This window comes from Diceros bicornis, chromosome 28, assembly GCF_020826845.1.
Source record: "Diceros bicornis minor isolate mBicDic1 chromosome 28, mDicBic1.mat.cur, whole genome shotgun sequence".
NCBI classification, from domain to species: Eukaryota; Metazoa; Chordata; class Mammalia; order Perissodactyla; family Rhinocerotidae; genus Diceros; species Diceros bicornis.
The window spans coordinates 21,008,840-21,026,799 of record NC_080767.1 but is presented as its reverse complement, the minus strand read 5'-3'; the positions used below and the strand labels follow the sequence as shown (position 1 = coordinate 21,026,799).

The 17,960-nt window shown below is 46.6% G+C and overlaps 1 protein-coding gene across 2 annotated transcripts in view; it reads right to left on the bottom strand.

Annotated features, from left to right (window-relative positions):
- Positions 1-17,681, bottom strand: part of SNX30 (sorting nexin family member 30) — a 117,305-nt gene extending 99,624 nt beyond the window's left edge. Inside the window, exon 1 of one of the 2 annotated variants that reach the window (XM_058523799.1) lies at positions 17,271-17,681. In XM_058523799.1, coding sequence (XP_058379782.1) covers positions 17,271-17,426 — 156 coding nt within the window. In that variant the 5' untranslated portion in view covers positions 17,427-17,681. The remainder of the gene's footprint in view (positions 1-17,270) is intronic. The other variant, XM_058523798.1, reaches the window with a different exon arrangement.
- Positions 17,682-17,960: the final 279 nt, after the last annotated feature.

The following is a 17,960-nucleotide window of genomic DNA, read 5'->3' as shown; positions in this document are numbered from 1 at the left end:
GCATACACACACAAATGACAGCAGACTACATGTGGTTTGTACTTTTTCTTTTTTTACTTAATATATCTTGCCATTGTTGCGTATCAGTATATATAGGGCTACCTTATTCTTTTTAATACTGCATTTAAAAAATTACTATAGGGGCTGGCCCAGTGGTGTAGTGGTTAAGTTCGCATGCTCCACTTCAGCGGCCCAGGGTTCGCAGGTTTGGATCCCAGGCATGGACCTACGCACCACTTATTAAGCCATGCTGTGGCAGGCATCTCACATATAAAGTAGAGGAAGACAGGCACAGATGTTAGCCCACGGCCAATCTCCCTCAGCAAAAAGAGGAGGATTGGCAACCAGATGTTAGCTCAAGGCTAATCTTCCTCACCAAAAAAAAAAAAAAAATTACTATAGTTTACAAAATTAACTCCCTACTGATGGATGTTTAGGCTCCTTATCTTTTGCTATTAAAAAAAATATTGCAACAAATGCCCTTGTACACACATCATTTAGCACATCCATTTATTGAGTCAACTAATATTTACGTACCCCACCCCATCTTAGGCTTTGTTCATGCACTGAAATTACAGCAATAAGCAAATCAGATAGAGCCTCTGCCCTCAAGGAGCTTACAGCAGAGTGTAGGAGATGTGCACGTCTGATGGCAAATTCTCTGTGGGTCAACCAGAGAATTCTTCTAAGGCAATTTGATCTCAACCTTGGCTGAACATTAGAATTATCTGAAAAAAAACTTTTAAAGAAATACTGGTCCCTGGGCCATCCTAGATTCATTATATCCAAATTTCTGGAGGCAGGGCAAAGGCATTGGCATCATCTAAGAGGTCCTCAGATGATGTGAATGCTTAACTAAGCTTGATAACCTTGCTCTAAAACAGTGATTCTCATTTTTTAATGTGTATACAAACGACTTAGGGATCATGTCAAAATGCAGATTGTGACTCAGTAGGTCTGGAATTAGGCCTGAGATTCTGATCTCCAACAAGGTCCCAGGTGATGCCAAAGCCACTGGTCCATGAAGTAGCAAGGTTCTACGGCAATAGTAGGAGGCAGCTGGAAACACACACACACACACACACACACACACACACACACACACACACACACACACGAAACTGGTGGACAGTTAGCCATTAATGATTAGATAGCTAGTAACTAAAGTTTTTATAGGCAATTATTAACTGTAGCTTTTAGTCGTTCACCCGCCCACTGTTAGCTGTGCTGCTTACTTTTAAAAGTCATGTAGACTAGTGGGAGTCGGATAATATATTGCCTATCTATATGACTTTTAAAAATAAGTTATCTCCCAGGGCCGGCCCAGTGGCATAGGGGTTAAGTTCATGCACTCCACTTCGGTGGCCCAGGGTTGGCAGGTTCGGATCCCAGGGGCGGACCTATGCACCGCTTATCAAGCCATGCTGTGGAGGCATCCCACATATAAAGTAGAGGAAGAGGGACACAGATGTTAGCCCAGGGCCAGTCTTCCTCAGCAAAAAGAGGAGGACTGGCAACAGACCTCAGGGCTAATCTTCCTAAAACAACAAAAAAAAAGTCATCTCCCTAAGGCTTGGGTCACCATGGTAACGGAGGCCTGAGTTGTTTTTCAGGAACTAAGAGTCAACCCCTGTCCGGTTCAGGCTGGTCGAGATCACCAGCCCACCAACTGGGCCTGTGCAGGTGTCTGATAGGTGAACTCCTGATGTCAGGAGCCAAAAACTCCACCCTCAGGTCATGGTAACGCCACCATTTTGGGAAGATGCACCCTATGAAGAGCCATGAAGCTTGACTACGCTTGCGCAGATCACCAATTACCTCACTTCTCCTCACCTCCAATCATCTATTCCTACACTTCAGACCACTCTGCCCTTTTATCCCATAAATATCCCTAATCCCCATTTATCGGGGAGGTGGATTTGAGATTTGTTCTTCCATCTCCTTGCTTGGCTACCTTGTGAATAAACACTTTCTCAGCTGCAAACCCATCATCTCGGTGATAGACTTTTCATGCAATGGGCAAAATGAATCTCGTTCAGTAACACGCAGAGGAGACAAGCTTAGCAAAGGTGGGCAAGCAAGAATTCACATGACATGCCAGGCAGCTCACGAGTAAAATCATTTGGCGAGGACATAACTTCCTAGGAGAGGATCAGGGAGGTAAACAAGTACTTGATCACAAAAGGCCAGACTAAGGACTCAGACCATCACTGTGTAAGCAATGGGAAGTCGCTGCAGGTCTCCAAAAATGGGAATGACACATACAAAGTAGTATTTTAGGAAGGTAAATTCTGGCTACAGTGTTCAGAACAGATTAGATTGAGGAGGAGGGACCTGACTGAATGAAAGAAGGAAAATCAGTTAGACAATCATACATCTTGATCAGGATATTAACAATGACAATGGCAATGAAGAGAGACATTAAAGAACAGTGATGTTATATGCAGTACTGGGATACTCGAGAGGAGAGAAGAAGAGCAAGATGGTTTTAAATACTCTCACCACAGAGTGATTATATGGTGCTATCTTTTTATGATAAGAATCATAAAAACACTTGGAAAGATGAGTTTGAAGCTAGAAACAAAGATTTGGGAATCCTAAGTCCTGATGTAGTAGTAAAGACCATCCAGAGATGGTATATGAGGAACCAGCAAAGGGCAGGAACCACGGCTGGGTGGGCCCACAGGTAGAGCTAAGCAAGATTTTTTTGAGGAGGGTCCAGAGAACCAGGGGCACACCAGGGGAGGACCAAGAGAGGAGAGAATCAATTCATTCAGTGAATATGGTATTAAGCATCTGCTATGTGCCAGGCACTGGGCTGGGGAATATAGTAGTAAACAGAGTAATACTCTGAGAAAAAAGACAGATAGTGAAAAAAAGGTTGAGGTGAGGCTGGTTAATGGTGATAGCCAAGGAAAATGGACACTGATCAGAGGTCTGGAAACCTGGGTCCTAACCTCAGTTCTGCCATGAACTAGGTGGGTGACCCTGGTCTGATAAATCACTTCTCTCTCTGGGCCATAGTTTCCTCAAGTGAAAAAAGAGGGTATTGGAGTGGATGACCTCCAAGGCCTCTGCAGCTCTAAAGGCCTAGGGTCCCACAGCAGAAAAACAGCCCCTGTGATCTCTGTGAGCAGTGAGCAGTAAGGACAGAAACTGGACCAGGGGGGCTTGGTGCTGAGGCAAGAGAAGGCAGATGGGGAGGCAGATGGAAGCAGCGCACAAACACCGCTCATCCGAGGAGCCTGGCGCTGATGGAGACAGGGAGAATGAGCAGGCAGAAGGCACAGGGCCTTAGGAAACTTCTCTGACAAAGGAGACTGGAACAATGAGGAGGAAGAGGTTGAAAAAGCTAGAGACTGAGAGGCGGGAAGAGACGCAGGCTAAGACACAGTAGAGGTTGGTTTCATTCCCCCTTGGCCTGAAGACTGTGCTTTGTATAAGAAATGCAATGTACAGTGCTTAATACACATAAGTGCTCAAAAAAGAGGGGAGTGGGTTTGGGAAAGGATGCCAACTCTGTAGCAGTGGTGGTGGTGAAGAGAGTGGGCTCTGAAGTCAAATCTCCACCCCCACTCTCTTCTAACTCTTTGACCCTGAACAAGTTACCTCACCTCTCAAAGCCTGCATTTCCCCAGCTGTCAAAGGAGAATGAGACAGTAACTACATCACGGGGCAACGCACTGAGATGATACAGCACAGCTCCCAAGGAAAGTAAGCGTGCCACAAATGTCAGTAATGATCACAAACACACACTGCTATTACCTCTGGGTGAAGGTGAGGATAACTGAGGGAGCACATGTTGGACATCCTCAATGTGGAAGAGACCAGAACACAGGGAAAAGAGAGTAGAAGCAACAGTCAGGGACATGACAAGCAGTCCCAAGCATATGTTAAACATGAAAGGCTGGACATAGAGGAGACCAACTTAAGTTTTTCTAGCAACAGGGAATGCTAGAATGTTGACAGGGGATGGAGTATTCCAGGAAAACACCACAGTCAACCCAGACTGGAGAAGCCAGCCCTGGGGACCCCAACTCATTGCAAGCATATCCAGAGAATGACAGCGGTCCTGACGTAGAACACCGAGATGGATAGAGGTGGTTTTAGCAAGACCTGGAAACCAGTACTTCCAAAGGATACCCTCAGGGCCAGCTTCCTGGGTGTGCAATCTGTACAATCACACAGGATCCTGCGCTCAGAAGGGTTCCGCACTGGGTTTAATGCTCTGCTGTCGCTATCTTGAAATTCTTAGTAATTTTTTAACAAAGGGACAAGAATTTTAATTTTGCACTGGGCCCCACAAATTATGTAGCCAATCTTGGATACACTGGTAAAGAACATTCATTGGATTAACATATACATAATAACATCTAAGGGCTGAAAAGTAGTAAAGAATTTGCCATTATCATCAGACTAGAAAACAATTATTCAAATTCTCATTGAAACCCCAATATTGACCATTAATTTAAAAGGCAAAATGTAATTGTTACCTATAATAGGTAATCCAAGGCCTCCTTTAAACATGCTTCACTCTAGAATTTCTTTCACTCAAAGAAATCACTCTGATTACCCTCATGGCATTCTGTATACAGTAGTCCCCATTCCCCCTTATCTGTGGGGATATATTCCAAGACTCCCAGTGGAAGCCTAAAATCGTGGACAGTAGCGACCCCTATATATACTATGTTTTTTCCTATACGTACATACCCATGATACAGTTTAATTTATAAATTAGGCATAGTAAGAGATTAACAATAACTAATAAAAGAGAACAATTATAACAATATACTGTAATAAAAGTTACCGTAGATCTTAGCAACCTCAGCACATGATTTTTTTCTCTTTCCTTACTAAGTTGAGAACTTTCACCTTTTCACTTAAAGGAAGCACTTTACGGCTTCTCTTTGGCATATCCAAATTGCCAGCATCACTACTCTCACGCTTTTGGGCCTTTATTAAGTAAAATAAGGGCTACTCGAACACAAGCACTGTGATACCAACACTCAATCTGATAACCAAGACGCCTACTAAGTGACTAACGGGGAGGAGGGTGGCGTATACAGCAGGGATAAGCTAGACAAAGGGATGATTCACGTCCCCTGTGGGACGAAGAGGGATAGTGCAAGACTTCATCATGCTACTCAGAACGGTGCGCAATTTGAAACTTATGAATTGTTTATTTCTGGAGTATTCCATTTAATATTTTCAGACCACACAGTTGACCATGGGTAACTGAAGCCTGGGAAAGCGAAAACTGCAGATAAGGGGGGACTACTGTTTACCCCTATCATCACCTTAAATTGCAATTCTTCACTTGTATCTTCCCTGTCTCCTTTCCTGGACCTTGAGTGCCTAGAAAGTAAGGTCATCTTGTTCATCTATGTATCCCCCAGGCATGGCACACGACAGGCTCAGATCAATCTTTGAAGAATGAACAAAAAGTCCAAGTGCCCTTCACAACTGCTGATGCAAGTCATGAAATAAACAAGATATGCTTGACCAGACAGTGCAGAGAAATGCTGCTATATTGCATTTTTGCAGCATAGATGCTGATGCTAGCAGGATGACAAGCCCAGTTCCTTAGAACACATGTCTGCCTTAACTAAATAGCCCTAAAGAAGGTCTGGGCTTCCATTTTTACAATAAAAACAGCTATTCCACAACCATTTTTATTCTAATTACAGTAAGACATCATTTACCTGGAACGTCTGAGATGTGACCTGTCCCAGGCTAATGTCATTTCCAGAATTTAGATATCAACTCCCAAGGAACATAATGCCTTACACAGCACATAAGACAGGGAAGTCACTCAAACTCTTGCAGAATAAATTCATCTTATCACTTCAAGTATTAACATGGTTTATTGATTTTAGTAAGAAATTAGCTTTATAAGTATATTCACCCTCAACAGGGACAGGACAGTCTTTTCAGCAAATGGTACTGGGAAAACTGGATATCCACATGCAAAAGAACTAAGGTGGACCCTCATCTTACACCATATACAAAAATTAACTTAAAATGGATTAAAGACCTAAACCTAAGACCCAAAACTAAAAAACTCCTAGAAGAAAACATAGGGAAAAAGCTTCATGACATTGGACTTGGCAATGATTTCTTAGCTACGACACCAAAAACACAGGCAACAAAAGCAAAAATAGACAAAGGGACTACATCAAACTTAAAAACTTCTGTGCAAAGGACACAATCAACCGAATTAAAAGGCAACCTATGGAATGGGAGAAAATATTTGCAAATCATGTATCTGATAAGGGGTTAATATCCAGAATATAAAAAGAACTCCTACAACTCAAGAACAAAAAATCAAATAGTCTGATTTTAAAATAAGCAAAGGACTTGAACAGACATTTCTCCAAAGATGATATACAAATGGCCAACAAGCACACAAAAAGATGCTCAACATCACTAATCATGAGAGAGAAATGCAAATCAAAACCACAATGAGGTATAACCTCACATCCATTAGGATGGCCACCAACAAAAGAATAGAAAATAACAAGTGTTAGTGAGGATATAGAGAAATTGGAATCCTTGCGCAGTGTTGGTAGGATTGTAAAATGGCGTAGCTGCTTTGGAAAACAATAAGGAAGTTCCTCAAAAAATTAAAAATAGAATTACCATATGATCTAGCCATCCCACTTCTGGGTTTATATATCCAAAAAAATTGAAAACAGGATCTTGAAGAGATATTTGCAAACTCATGCCCATTGCAGCATTATTCACAATAGCTAAGAGGTAGCCCATCAACAGATGGACAAAGAAATGGATAAAGAAAAATTGGTAGATACATACAGTGGAATATTATTCAGCCTTTAAAAGGAAGAAAATCCTGTCACATGCTACGACACAGATGAAATTTGAGGACGTTATTCTAAGTGAAATAAGACAGTCACAAAAAGACGAATATCGTATGATTCTACTTATATGAGGTATCTAAAATAGAGGTATCAAATTCATAAAGACAGAAAGTAGAATGGTGGTTACCAGGGGCTGGGGAGAGGGAACAGGAGAGTTGTTGTTTACTAGATATAGAGTCTCAGTTTTGCAAGATGAAAAAGTTCTGGAGATCTATTTCACAACAATGTGAATGTACCTAACACTACTGAACTGTATACCAAAAATGGCTGAGATGGTAAAAAAAAAAAAAAAAGAAAAAAAAAAATCAGAGTATTTGCAATCATCTCATTGTACATTTATGTCTAAAACTACCATTAACCTCAAATGTCAATTATTGTGGAAAATAAAATAAATTATATTCAATGTCCTTTTTAAAAAAAGGTATATACGCCTAGGAAACAACCCAAATGTCCGTCAACTGTTGAATGGATAAACAAAATGTCGTCTATCCATACAATGGAATATTATTCACCCATACAAAGGAATGAAGTAGTGATACATACAACATGGATAAATCTTGAAAACATTAGGTTCACCTTCTTGCTTAAGTGAAGGTGAGCTGGATGTCTATCACTTGCAAACAAAAGTCTTGACCAGGGTCCAGCCCAGTGGCGTAGCGGTTAAGTGCGTGTGCTCCACTTCAGCAGCCCAGGGTCCGCAGGTTCAGATCCTGGGCGCGTTGGGCGCGCACCAATGCACCGCTTGTCAAGCCATACTGTGGCGGCGTCCCATATAAAGTGGAGGCAGATGGGCACAGATATTCGCCCAGGGCCAATCTTCCTCAGCAAAAAGAGGAAGATTAGTAACAGATGTTAGCTCAGGGCTAATCTTCCTCACACACACACACACACAAAAGTCCTGACCAGCACGTTCCTGAATCCAATGAGTCAAAAAGCCCTACCGAAGCTACCTTCTTCTGCAATAGCCTTCTCCCTGGCCTCCCTATCCCCACTAGGGGCTCAGTCACAGTGAGCTCTCTACCAACAAACGTGGCCCCGCACCTCCCCTGCTTAAAATACAACTGGCCTCCCAATTGCTCGGGATAAAGGCCTTACTATTTGCCATTACAGACTACAATCGGCCCACTACCTACCTCTCCAGCTGCACTGCCCACCAACCCCCTCACACACCACTCTGCAAACTGACATTGCAAAGCTTGTCAAAAGCATGCTGGTTTTTCTGCTCGAGTTACTCTTCCTTCCTCTGTCCCTTGGTAAAATATCTACTTCTTCATTCTCCAGCTCAAACACCATCTCCTTTGGGAAAGCCACTACCCTCCTAAGCATGGTCACTGTTTACTTCATTCCCTGCATGTTATTTTCACAATAACTGTAGTAGATGCTGTCAGTACCCCAACCATAACCCCCTGCCCTGCCCAGTTCAGTGCCCACTGGCCTGACTTCCAACTGCCAGCACCTGCTCTTCTTGGCCTGCCTGCTCCCCCTGGCTGCTGAACCTGCTTTGCCCACCCATGGGGCAGGCTGGAAAGCTCTTGGGGATTAATGCCCAAACACCCCACCCATGCAGAGCTCAACCAGTGACTGACAAGGATTGCTGTTTAAAGACCCCAGTGCCCTCACCCGGGGTGGGGATAACCAGATGTGTGTTCCACACAGGCTCCCAGGGTTCCCCAGGAGAGTAAAGCTCCAGCCACACTCAGGGGAAACTGGTTTGGTAACACACCTTTTACTGGTTGCCTTCCCTTCCAGGTCTCACTTTCCTTCACCTCTCAGATCAACTACTGGCAAGTAAATCCTTTCTTGGGGTCTACTTCTATGGCAATAATAACATCTAGCATTTTCATAGTATTTACTGTGTGCCAGACACTATTCTAAACACTCATATAATCTTCAGAACACTCCTGTAAGATAATCCAAAATTTAGACAGGGGGACACTGAGGCATTACAAGGTTAAGAAACTTGCCCAAGGCCACTGAGCTAGTAAACACATTTAGCATTTTTCACATTCTATCGCAACCATCTGTATATGTGTCTCTCTTTTGCACTGGACCATGAACCTCTCAAGAGAGAGACCTTTTTTTATCTTTCTCAACGTCCCCAGCATCTAGCACAGAGCCAGGCATGTAGCAGATGCTCAAGAGAGATGGGTTTTGAAAAGTGTCTGCCCTCTACTACCCCAACATGCTGGGTGCTTTTCCTGCCTCTGTGCCTTTTCTCAAACAGGAGCCCCGAAACACTTTTTCTGCACAGCCCTCTTGCCCTTGTCTATTCCTCCCCACCCCAACACACACACACACACACACACACACACACACACACAACAGTAATTCCTGATCCCTGCTCTGTGGCAAGCAAAATGAGGAATTCTGTGGGGTAAGGCAGACGTGAGACAGCATGTGACCCCTCTAATATCTAGTAAACAAACCCAATTGCTCACATGTGAATTACTGCACCTAGGCCAAGCTGTTATTTATGTACTTATTTTGAGACATTCTCATTTATCATGGAACATCTGTCTTCCTGTAAACCCCACTAACGCTAAATTCTCCCCCATTCTAAAGGCCTTCCCTCAAACCTATTTGTCCCCCAAGCTACCACCCTTCTAACTACCATACTGCTATAACCTCCTGCCTGATCGTCAATATCCACTTTGTCTGAATTCTGACTTCAACCTCGGCATCCTCCACTCCCATCTCCATTTGGATCTATGGGAGTTACACGTCTTTATAATACAGAAGAGCTTCCCAGGGGCAGCATTTGCGCTAAGCCTTGAAATTTTAGTGGGCTTTCAACAGTGGGGTTCAGACAACCTCTGTCCTGAACTCCTGACTTCAAACTGCATCCTAGTCATCTTTATACTTCCTGCTCACACTTGCTTCCCAATCTGTGTTCCCCCTCTCCATGAGGGCACCAGTCAGCATCAGTCTCCCAGACTAGAAAACCAGGTCATCTCCACGACACCAAAACTAGTCATCTTTCCATTTTCTAATCTTCTTCCAGGCAACAACTCCAACCCAAACCAGGCTAACACCTTCCTAACCTTCCTCTTTCACTGCCAATCTCTCCCCATCCCAAGCACTGATCATACCTTCCCCTGCTCAAAAACCCCTTAGGGCTGGCTATTGCCTCAAGAATAAAAGGCAGCCTCCACAGCACAGCATTCAAAGCAGTCTTCAGTCTCCTCCTGACCTGTCTTCCCACCTCCTCTCTCACTCATCCCACTTCTAGACTCTCAAAACCCACTCCTGACACATGACCCAACTCAATCCAACTCCAGCAGGCACAGGTCTTTTCCATCTCAGCAGCTTTGCTCAAGCTACTCCTTCGGCCCATGATGCTTTCCCCACCCTGCAGCTGAAAGCCTCCTCAAACTTCAAGGACCTGGTGAAAACACACCTCCGCCACCTTTGCTGGTTTGCAGACATACACCCCAATAGTGGGGCTGACAAGAGGAATTAAGCACCCCCTTCTCAATACTCCCCAAGTAAAACAATTTTCACTTCACATTTTAAGATCAATGTATTGATTTTGTTTTTTATTTAAGTTTCAAGTGACAAACCAAAATGAAAATAGTGTAAACTCAAGGGAATTCATGACCTCCTGTAGCCAGGAAGCCCGGGGAGCAGCGCTGGCTTCAGGCATAGCTGGCACAGGTGGATCCAGGAGTCAAGCGATCTTCCGCACTTGTCCCCCTCTTCCTCTCCAGCTCTACTTTCCTCTCTAGCTTCAGTCTGAATCAGGCACTCTCCACATTGCAGGAAACAAAGGTATACAATCTAATAGAAAGAGAGATTCTTTCTCCCAGCATCTATCTGAGCAAATCTTAAGAAAGACCGTTTGGCTCTGCTAGGGTCACATGTCCACTAAGGAGGATATTTTGGCCAATGGAAGATCCTGATGAAAGACCAGAAGGCAGGAAGAGGAGAGCAGCCAGGTGTTTGTCCCCACCCCAGCCCCTTCTCTCTGGTTCCGATAGCGTGCGTCCCCAGCAGCAGCTGCTTCCTCTCCAGGGCTCCCTTCTCTGTGGTCTCCACTCTTGTTGAGCCATCCTGCCATAGTTCTAGTTCCCACAAAAGCTCCTGGATTGTGCTAACATCACTTCCTCCCATTGACCGTCCAGCCCTGGGGGTGACTGCAGCTTCCTGCTACTGCTACTCTCTGGGTTACTCACCATCCTCTGCTTGACTTCTCATGTTCCCATCTATGTAGCTAATTCCCTGTATTATAGTCTCTCAGTTTGAAAAACCTACAGTGGTTTTTATTCCATGACCTGACCACAACTGATATAGAAATTGACAAAGAACAGGCAAAAATGGACAAAGGAAATGGGGAGAACACAATATCAAGGAATAACAACTACCACCAACCCCTCACATTTATTAAAGGCTCATATGTGTCAGGCACTGCTCTGAGTATGAACTCACTGGATCTTCATATCGACCCTGTGATGTAGGGACTTCTGTTGTTCCTTCTTTACAGATGAGGAAACTGAGGCTCAGAGAGGGTAATAATTTGCTGTTACAAAGACTGTAAGTGGTGGAGCTGGGATTCAAATCCAGACACCCTGGCTCCGGAGAGCACACTCTGAAACACAGAGCCAGGCAAAGAGTGTTTCCAACAGGGGGTACTCAACAGGATTGAGTGCTGCCCGCCAAGAGGCCAGGTTAGATAAGGACTGTGAGGCGTCGACTGGATTTAGCAATAAGGAAGTCACGAGGGACCTATATAGCAAAGTCAGAACCCAGACAGCAGTAGGCTAACGGTAAGCCGACGGTTAGGAAGTAGAGACAAGAAGAGCAAATCCTTCTTTAAAAAGTTTGGCTGTCAAGAGGAGTCACAAAATAGGGCATGAGATGGAGGAGAAGGGAGCTTCACAGCCGAGTTTTCTTTACTCTTGCTTTGTTTTAGAAATGAGAGCAACTTGAGCATGTTTAAATATTGATGGGAATGAGCCAGGTGAGAGGGAGTCTGAAGACACAGGAGTGAGGCGGGGCTGACAAACAGGGTGGGGTCTCCGAGAGGCCAGAGCAGGCGGGCCGCATCGTCCAGGATCAGCCTTAGAATCTCTTGTACTGCAACAGGGAGCAAGCAAGAAAGGACGGAGGGCTACAGGTTCAGATCATTTCGTAGTTTCGTGAAAGGAAGTTCTTTTACAGTGGTTTCTAAGGCCACTGGCAGAACGGGAGGGTGGAGTAGAGGGGTGGAAGGTGTGACGAGCAGAAAAAAGCTTCAGGTCAGCCACAGCGCAGAACGGGAGCCTCTGTAGAAAGAAAGGGTGCCCAGCACACTGAGGCCCTGACTGTGGTCAGAACCTGTGAATTTACACTGGCAGCAATACTCAAGGTACCTCTGCACCCTAGGTGTAGGCAAAAGACATGAACAAATGGAAGGATCCAGATTGGGTGTCAAACATGGAGAGCAAGGGAACTGAGTCAAGGACAGTGGCAGGAGCAGTTGACGAGATGAGCCACAGAGGCTGAGGAGGCAGGCGAATGCAAGAGGTCAGAGAACAGGGGTAGTCAGTCAGTTAGTGCTGACTGAGAGGAGGGTAAGGCAAGAGAAGATGGTATCTAATGGCATTATTTCAGAGCCGGAACAGTTCTAGATATTATAACACAAGGGTGTGGCCATGGGAGAGGGCAGCTGAATTGAAAAAGAGGTGAAGGTGACTGGAAGTAGGGTCAAGACACTGAGAGTTTCTGAGATTTGGACAGGGTCCCCTGAGACCAGGGCATGATGTGACAAGACAGTAAGTTGGGGTCTAAAGATTTTAATGAATAAGAGTGAGAAGCAGGGAGGCTAGAAAATAACAGGGAAGAAAAAAGTGGTAGAAGACCTGTAATGAACATTTGTTGTTTCTGCCTGTCCAATATTCATTCGTTCCTCCTTCTTCTATAATAGCATCCTGATTCTGCTTAGAAAACCATCTCCTTCCTCCCCAGGCACAGAAGGGGCTTCCAAAATACTGGTAATATTCTATGTCTTAATCTGGGGGGTAGGAACATGAATGTTCATTTTACTCTTCTTTAAACCATATAGATGCATTTTATTCTTTAAAGTATACAGATATATGTTACATACTTTGTATATACATTTCACAGTTAAAACAAACATACAAAAACTTCCCTTCTCCATGCTCCAAAGATGACGACCTAGTCCAGGTCTGGATAATCAGTTACAAAGATTGGTTTCAGTGCCTGACCCAATTTAGGCTCATGAGGCACCAGCCCCGAGCCTTTGCCGGAACTATCAGGAAAAAGGTGCTCTCTTTCTGCTGGAGTTGTGAAGCTTTTTTGTAGAACATATCCCTTCACTAGTTTGAGAATAAAGCCAACACAGAAGAAAGTAGAACCAAGAGACAGAACCAGACAGCATTTGAATACCTAGTTCCAGCCATTCCTAAAGCCAAAATACCTGGGGCTTTTCGACACGAGCCAGTAGTTTTTTTTTCTCTTCAGCCAGTTTGCAGTTTGGTTTATAACCTTTTAACTACAGTCACGCATTGCTTAACGACGGGGAAATATTCTGAGAAATGTGTCCTCAGGTGATTTTGTCCTCGTGTGAGCATCATAGAGTATACTTACACAAACCTAGATGGTATAGCCTACTACACACCTATGCTATACGATACTAATCTTATGGGACTCAAATGTCATTATGCGGTGCATGATTGTAAAAAGAAACCTAATCCAGTGGAAGAGTCAAATAAAGCATTCTCAATTCAACAGCCCGTGTGATCCTTTTCAAGACATAAGTCAAACCATGCCCTCCTTCTGCTCAAGATCCTGCAATGGCACTCAAAGTAAAGACCAAAGTTCTCCAGGTGGCCTACCAGGCCCTACACAGTCTGGCTCCCTCCCCTCGGCCAATGACTCTCCATTGCTCTCTCCCAGCTACACCGGCCTCTGGGGTATTGCCTGACACACCAGGCAGGTGCCTTCAGGCCTCTACTTGGGCTGTTCCTTCCACTCGGACCCTCCTCCAGACGTCCACTCAATAACTCCCTTACCTCCTTCAAGTCTCTGCTCAAATCTCAAGTTCTCAATAAAGTTTACCTGAATTCCCCTTCCCATGGCCACCTCCCCCCTCCCTGCCCTACTTTTTCTTCCTTCCATAGCATCTGTTACATAATATAGTATGTACACACTAAAATGTACCCAATGAGGGCAGGGGTCTTCAACTAGTTGATTCATCTCAAGTTCTTAGACCAGTGCCTGGCTTGTAGCAGACCCTCAAATATTTGCTGAATGAACAAATAAAATGACATGAGCCTCAGAGGAGCAGAGCTTGGTTTGTAAAAGGCAGTGGAGAGAGAGCACACTGACCACCATCTCCTGATCCTGACATAAGTGGAGTACAGGAGAAAAAGACACCTCCATTTTGAAGACTTCAGAGGAAGCAACGACCCTAAGGGGGCAGGAAACAGGTAGAAGAGTTCAGTGAAGAGGTTGAGGATGTGGGAAGGGGTGTTAACCACAGCTGGGGCTTGAGAGGGTTTGGTGTTAAGTTTTGGGAGGCATGCAAGAGTTCGAGGCTGAGTCAGGGGAGGAACAGCCCAGAGCAGTTGGCAGATGAAAGCAAAAAAGAGAGATGAGCCAGGTGGTTTATTTATATTTTAGGTGGTGGAGATGAAAGATGTAGTGATAGAAGCCTGGTGAGTTTAGCTGGCATCAAAATAATTAGTCCTAGCAACCCTTCACAGATAGAAAGGATTCCTCCCATCCCGCCATGGTTTGAATGATTTTAGAAGTTGGTGGATGGAGAGGCCATCACATTCAGTCTTTTACTCCTACCCATTACCGCAGAGGCTGTTCAGAAGTGTCTGCTGAACCAAGACACAAGGCTTCCCTGTTCGTGGCACCATCCTGGGCCCGCAGAAAGCAATTCTCCTCCACATAAATAGTAACCCTGCATTATGAGCAGCCTGTCAAACTCATTGTCCAAGCCCAGAACAGACTCCGAATTAGGCACCCAGGATCACAACCCCAATGTCCAAAAAGGCAAGAAAACAGGCTTCTTTTCAAAGACAGACCACAGCACTCAACTTTCCTACCTGCCCTTCAATGAGCCCCATGCTGCTGGGCAAGAGAAAGCAGGGCAAAGGAAAGGCTTCCTTCCACTGGTCCTGACTCACCTCTGTTGCTTGCTAGTTTCTCTCCGCAGAAATTTCTCCAGAGTTACGAGCATATGTGTACGCCAAGGTTCAAGGAAAACATTACTCCTAGTCAGAGAAAAAAATTGCTTGGCCTCTAAGGAAAAGTCGCTTACTATAAATCAGGTCCTTGGGAATAATGTCATTTTGATGCTCCTCACAGCTGTAAGGAGACTTATTAATTATTCAATAATTAATAATAACGCCTTCAAGACCATCTCTCACACAGAACTGTCCCTGTAAAGGAAGCCAGACGTAATCAGACTTGGGCCTGACTTCCTGCCCACCAACTAGATCTTGGTGGCACAGGACATTTGTCGTCCAGGTACACATCAGTGAAATGCCCACACGTACTTCTGAGTCAGATATCTTCCAAGAGTGGATCATTAAGCAAATATTTAAAATAGCCATCTGTAGTAGCCAGCCTCCAAGATGGCCCCAAGGATCCCCATTCCGTGGTATTCAGACCCTCTGCCCACACTGTACCAGCGTTGGTCTGAATGACCAATACAATATGGCAGAGGCATGTCACTCCATGATTAGATTATACAAGACTGCGATTTGAGTCGGGATCTCTCTCTCTTGGATCACTTGCTCTGAGGGAAACCAGTCCACGTCAAGCAGTCCTATGGAGAGGAACGAAGGCCTGCCAACAGCCACGTGAGCGAGCTTGGAAGCTGATCCTCCCCCAATCCACCCTCTAGACAACTGCAACCTCGGGAAAGACCTGAGTCAGAATCACCCAGCTAAGCTGCTCCCAGATTTTTGACCCCTAGACACTACTTTTGGGTGCTAATGTCAGAGTAATTAGTTACACAGCAATAGATAATTAACTCACTATCCTACACAGACCTGAGAAGGAAATCAGAAGGTTTAACCTCAGTTCCTCTCCTACATGCAGTTAAGACTAAGTTCTCTGTTCATAAGAAAGCAGCAAATTATTCAGGCCGTCATTCAACAACTACTTATTGAATGTTAAATATGGACAAGGTATTTCCAAGCAACAGAAGCCTTCATGTAGTTTATAATCTTCTATAAAATAAAATTCCTTCTATAAAAGGAATCACAAAGAGTCTCTCCAACACACACACCCCTCAAGATGCTCAATCCACTGGTTTCGTTAGCTTTTTAAGTCTTCCGGCTCCCTCTCACTACTTTCACAGACCCTCTCCGGAAGATACATCAGTTCCTCCTTCCTAGCTATTCTGAATGCTCAATGCATTCACATTCATTTTTCCTGTACCACATGCCCTCCCATCTAAGGAGGAAAGAAAGTTAGGTCCCCTAATTCCATTTAGTATTGGGACAAGGAGGAATTCATTTAGTATTTTACTAGGAGGCGGAAACCGTGATCACAAGTGTTGAGAAAAATTCTAATTTCTGCAATTAGTGACTAAGTGGCAACAGCAGCGCTGCTACAATCCCAGCTCAAGTCCTCGTCGCAGCTGAAATGGCGGTGGGGGAGGGGATGCAGCCCCTTACCCCTCACTGAACTCTGCTGTCTCTCAAAGCAGCAGGAGGGGATGCTGCTCTAAGAAAATCAGGAGCCTCCCTCGGCACAAAGAAGGTCAAAGGGCGAGCTTTCTTCTCATCAACCACAAAACCAGCCTCTGCCAAACCTAAACAGTGTGGGAGGCCGGCAGAGGTGAATGGGGCCCGACAGAAAACCACAGCGAGACTCTTGTCCCGCCGCGGCTGGGGTCTGAGTCAGGTGACTCCTCTGGGCGCAGAGCAAACCTAAACAAAGATCACTCCCCACACGACAGACAGCCGAAGACGACGACTCCGCCGGTTAAGACCCAGGCTGCCCAGTCCTACCACGAAAACTTAACTCTTGCTTCTCTCAGTCCCGGGAACTGGAGGAGCTACAAGTTATTGAGCAGCTCAGCCTTCAGGGATGCACCTGGAGGAACGTGGGACCCCATCCCAGAACGCAGCGCCGCACTGCACACGCGCCTCCGGCCCCAACGCACAGGCGGGACCCCTCCCCACCAGCTGTCACCGGCGCTCGCGACCAGACACAGCAGAGCAAGCCCGTCCCCCTGGCCGCTCCCCCTGGGCTGCGACCCCGCGGGGGCGGCAGAGATGCTTCTTCCGAAGGCTCTGGGGGCCCGTGAACGCCCGCCCCCCGGGAAGGGGCGCCAGGGTGGGCGCGGCCCAGTGTCCACAGGGGCTCCAATTCCAACAGCCCCCTCGGGAGCGAAATGAGCCTCCCCGTCCCCAGCCCCGCGCGCCCCACCTTGTCGCCGAAGCTGCGGGCCATCAGCAGGTCCGGGCTGGGCGTGCTGTCGCCGCCCACGGCCTCCTCGCTGCTGGAGCCGGCCAGCGGGTGCGGCATGTCACGCAGGGAGTGGGGCCCCGTGGACGGCAGGGCCTTGGGGGGCCCGCCCGACATGGCGCACGCCACCCGGGACGCGCCGCCGCCGCTTCCTCCTGCTGCCCGCCGCGGCGGCTGCCACAGCGCCCCGGGCCAGGCCGCGCTCAGCCGCTGCTCGGTCGGAGGCCCTGCACCGGCCGGGCTGGGAGCCGCCGCCGCCACCGCCACCCGCCGGCTCGTCCCTGCCCGCGCCGGGCTGGGCTGGGCTGCAGGGCGCCGCGCGTCCCCGCTCCACGCCGCAGCCCGCCGCCGGTCCGCTCGCACCTTGGCCCCCGGCGCCTAGCGCGCACCGCCACGCCGCCCAGCCCGCTCGCGCCTCGGCCGCCCCGGGAGGGGGCAAAGGGGAGGAGAGGGGCGGAGGGAGGAGCGAGGGGGAGGGGGAGGCGGGCAGCTCCGCCCCGCCGCCGCCCCGCAGGAAGTGCGCCCTGAGCCCTCCGCCGCTGTCCTCCGAAGGTCCCACCTCGCCCCCGAGAGGCTGGCCCCGTGGAGGCTGCGCGCTGCCTCCAGAACGTATGTTTAACGGAAATCAGAGGTGGAAAAAGACGTTGCAGG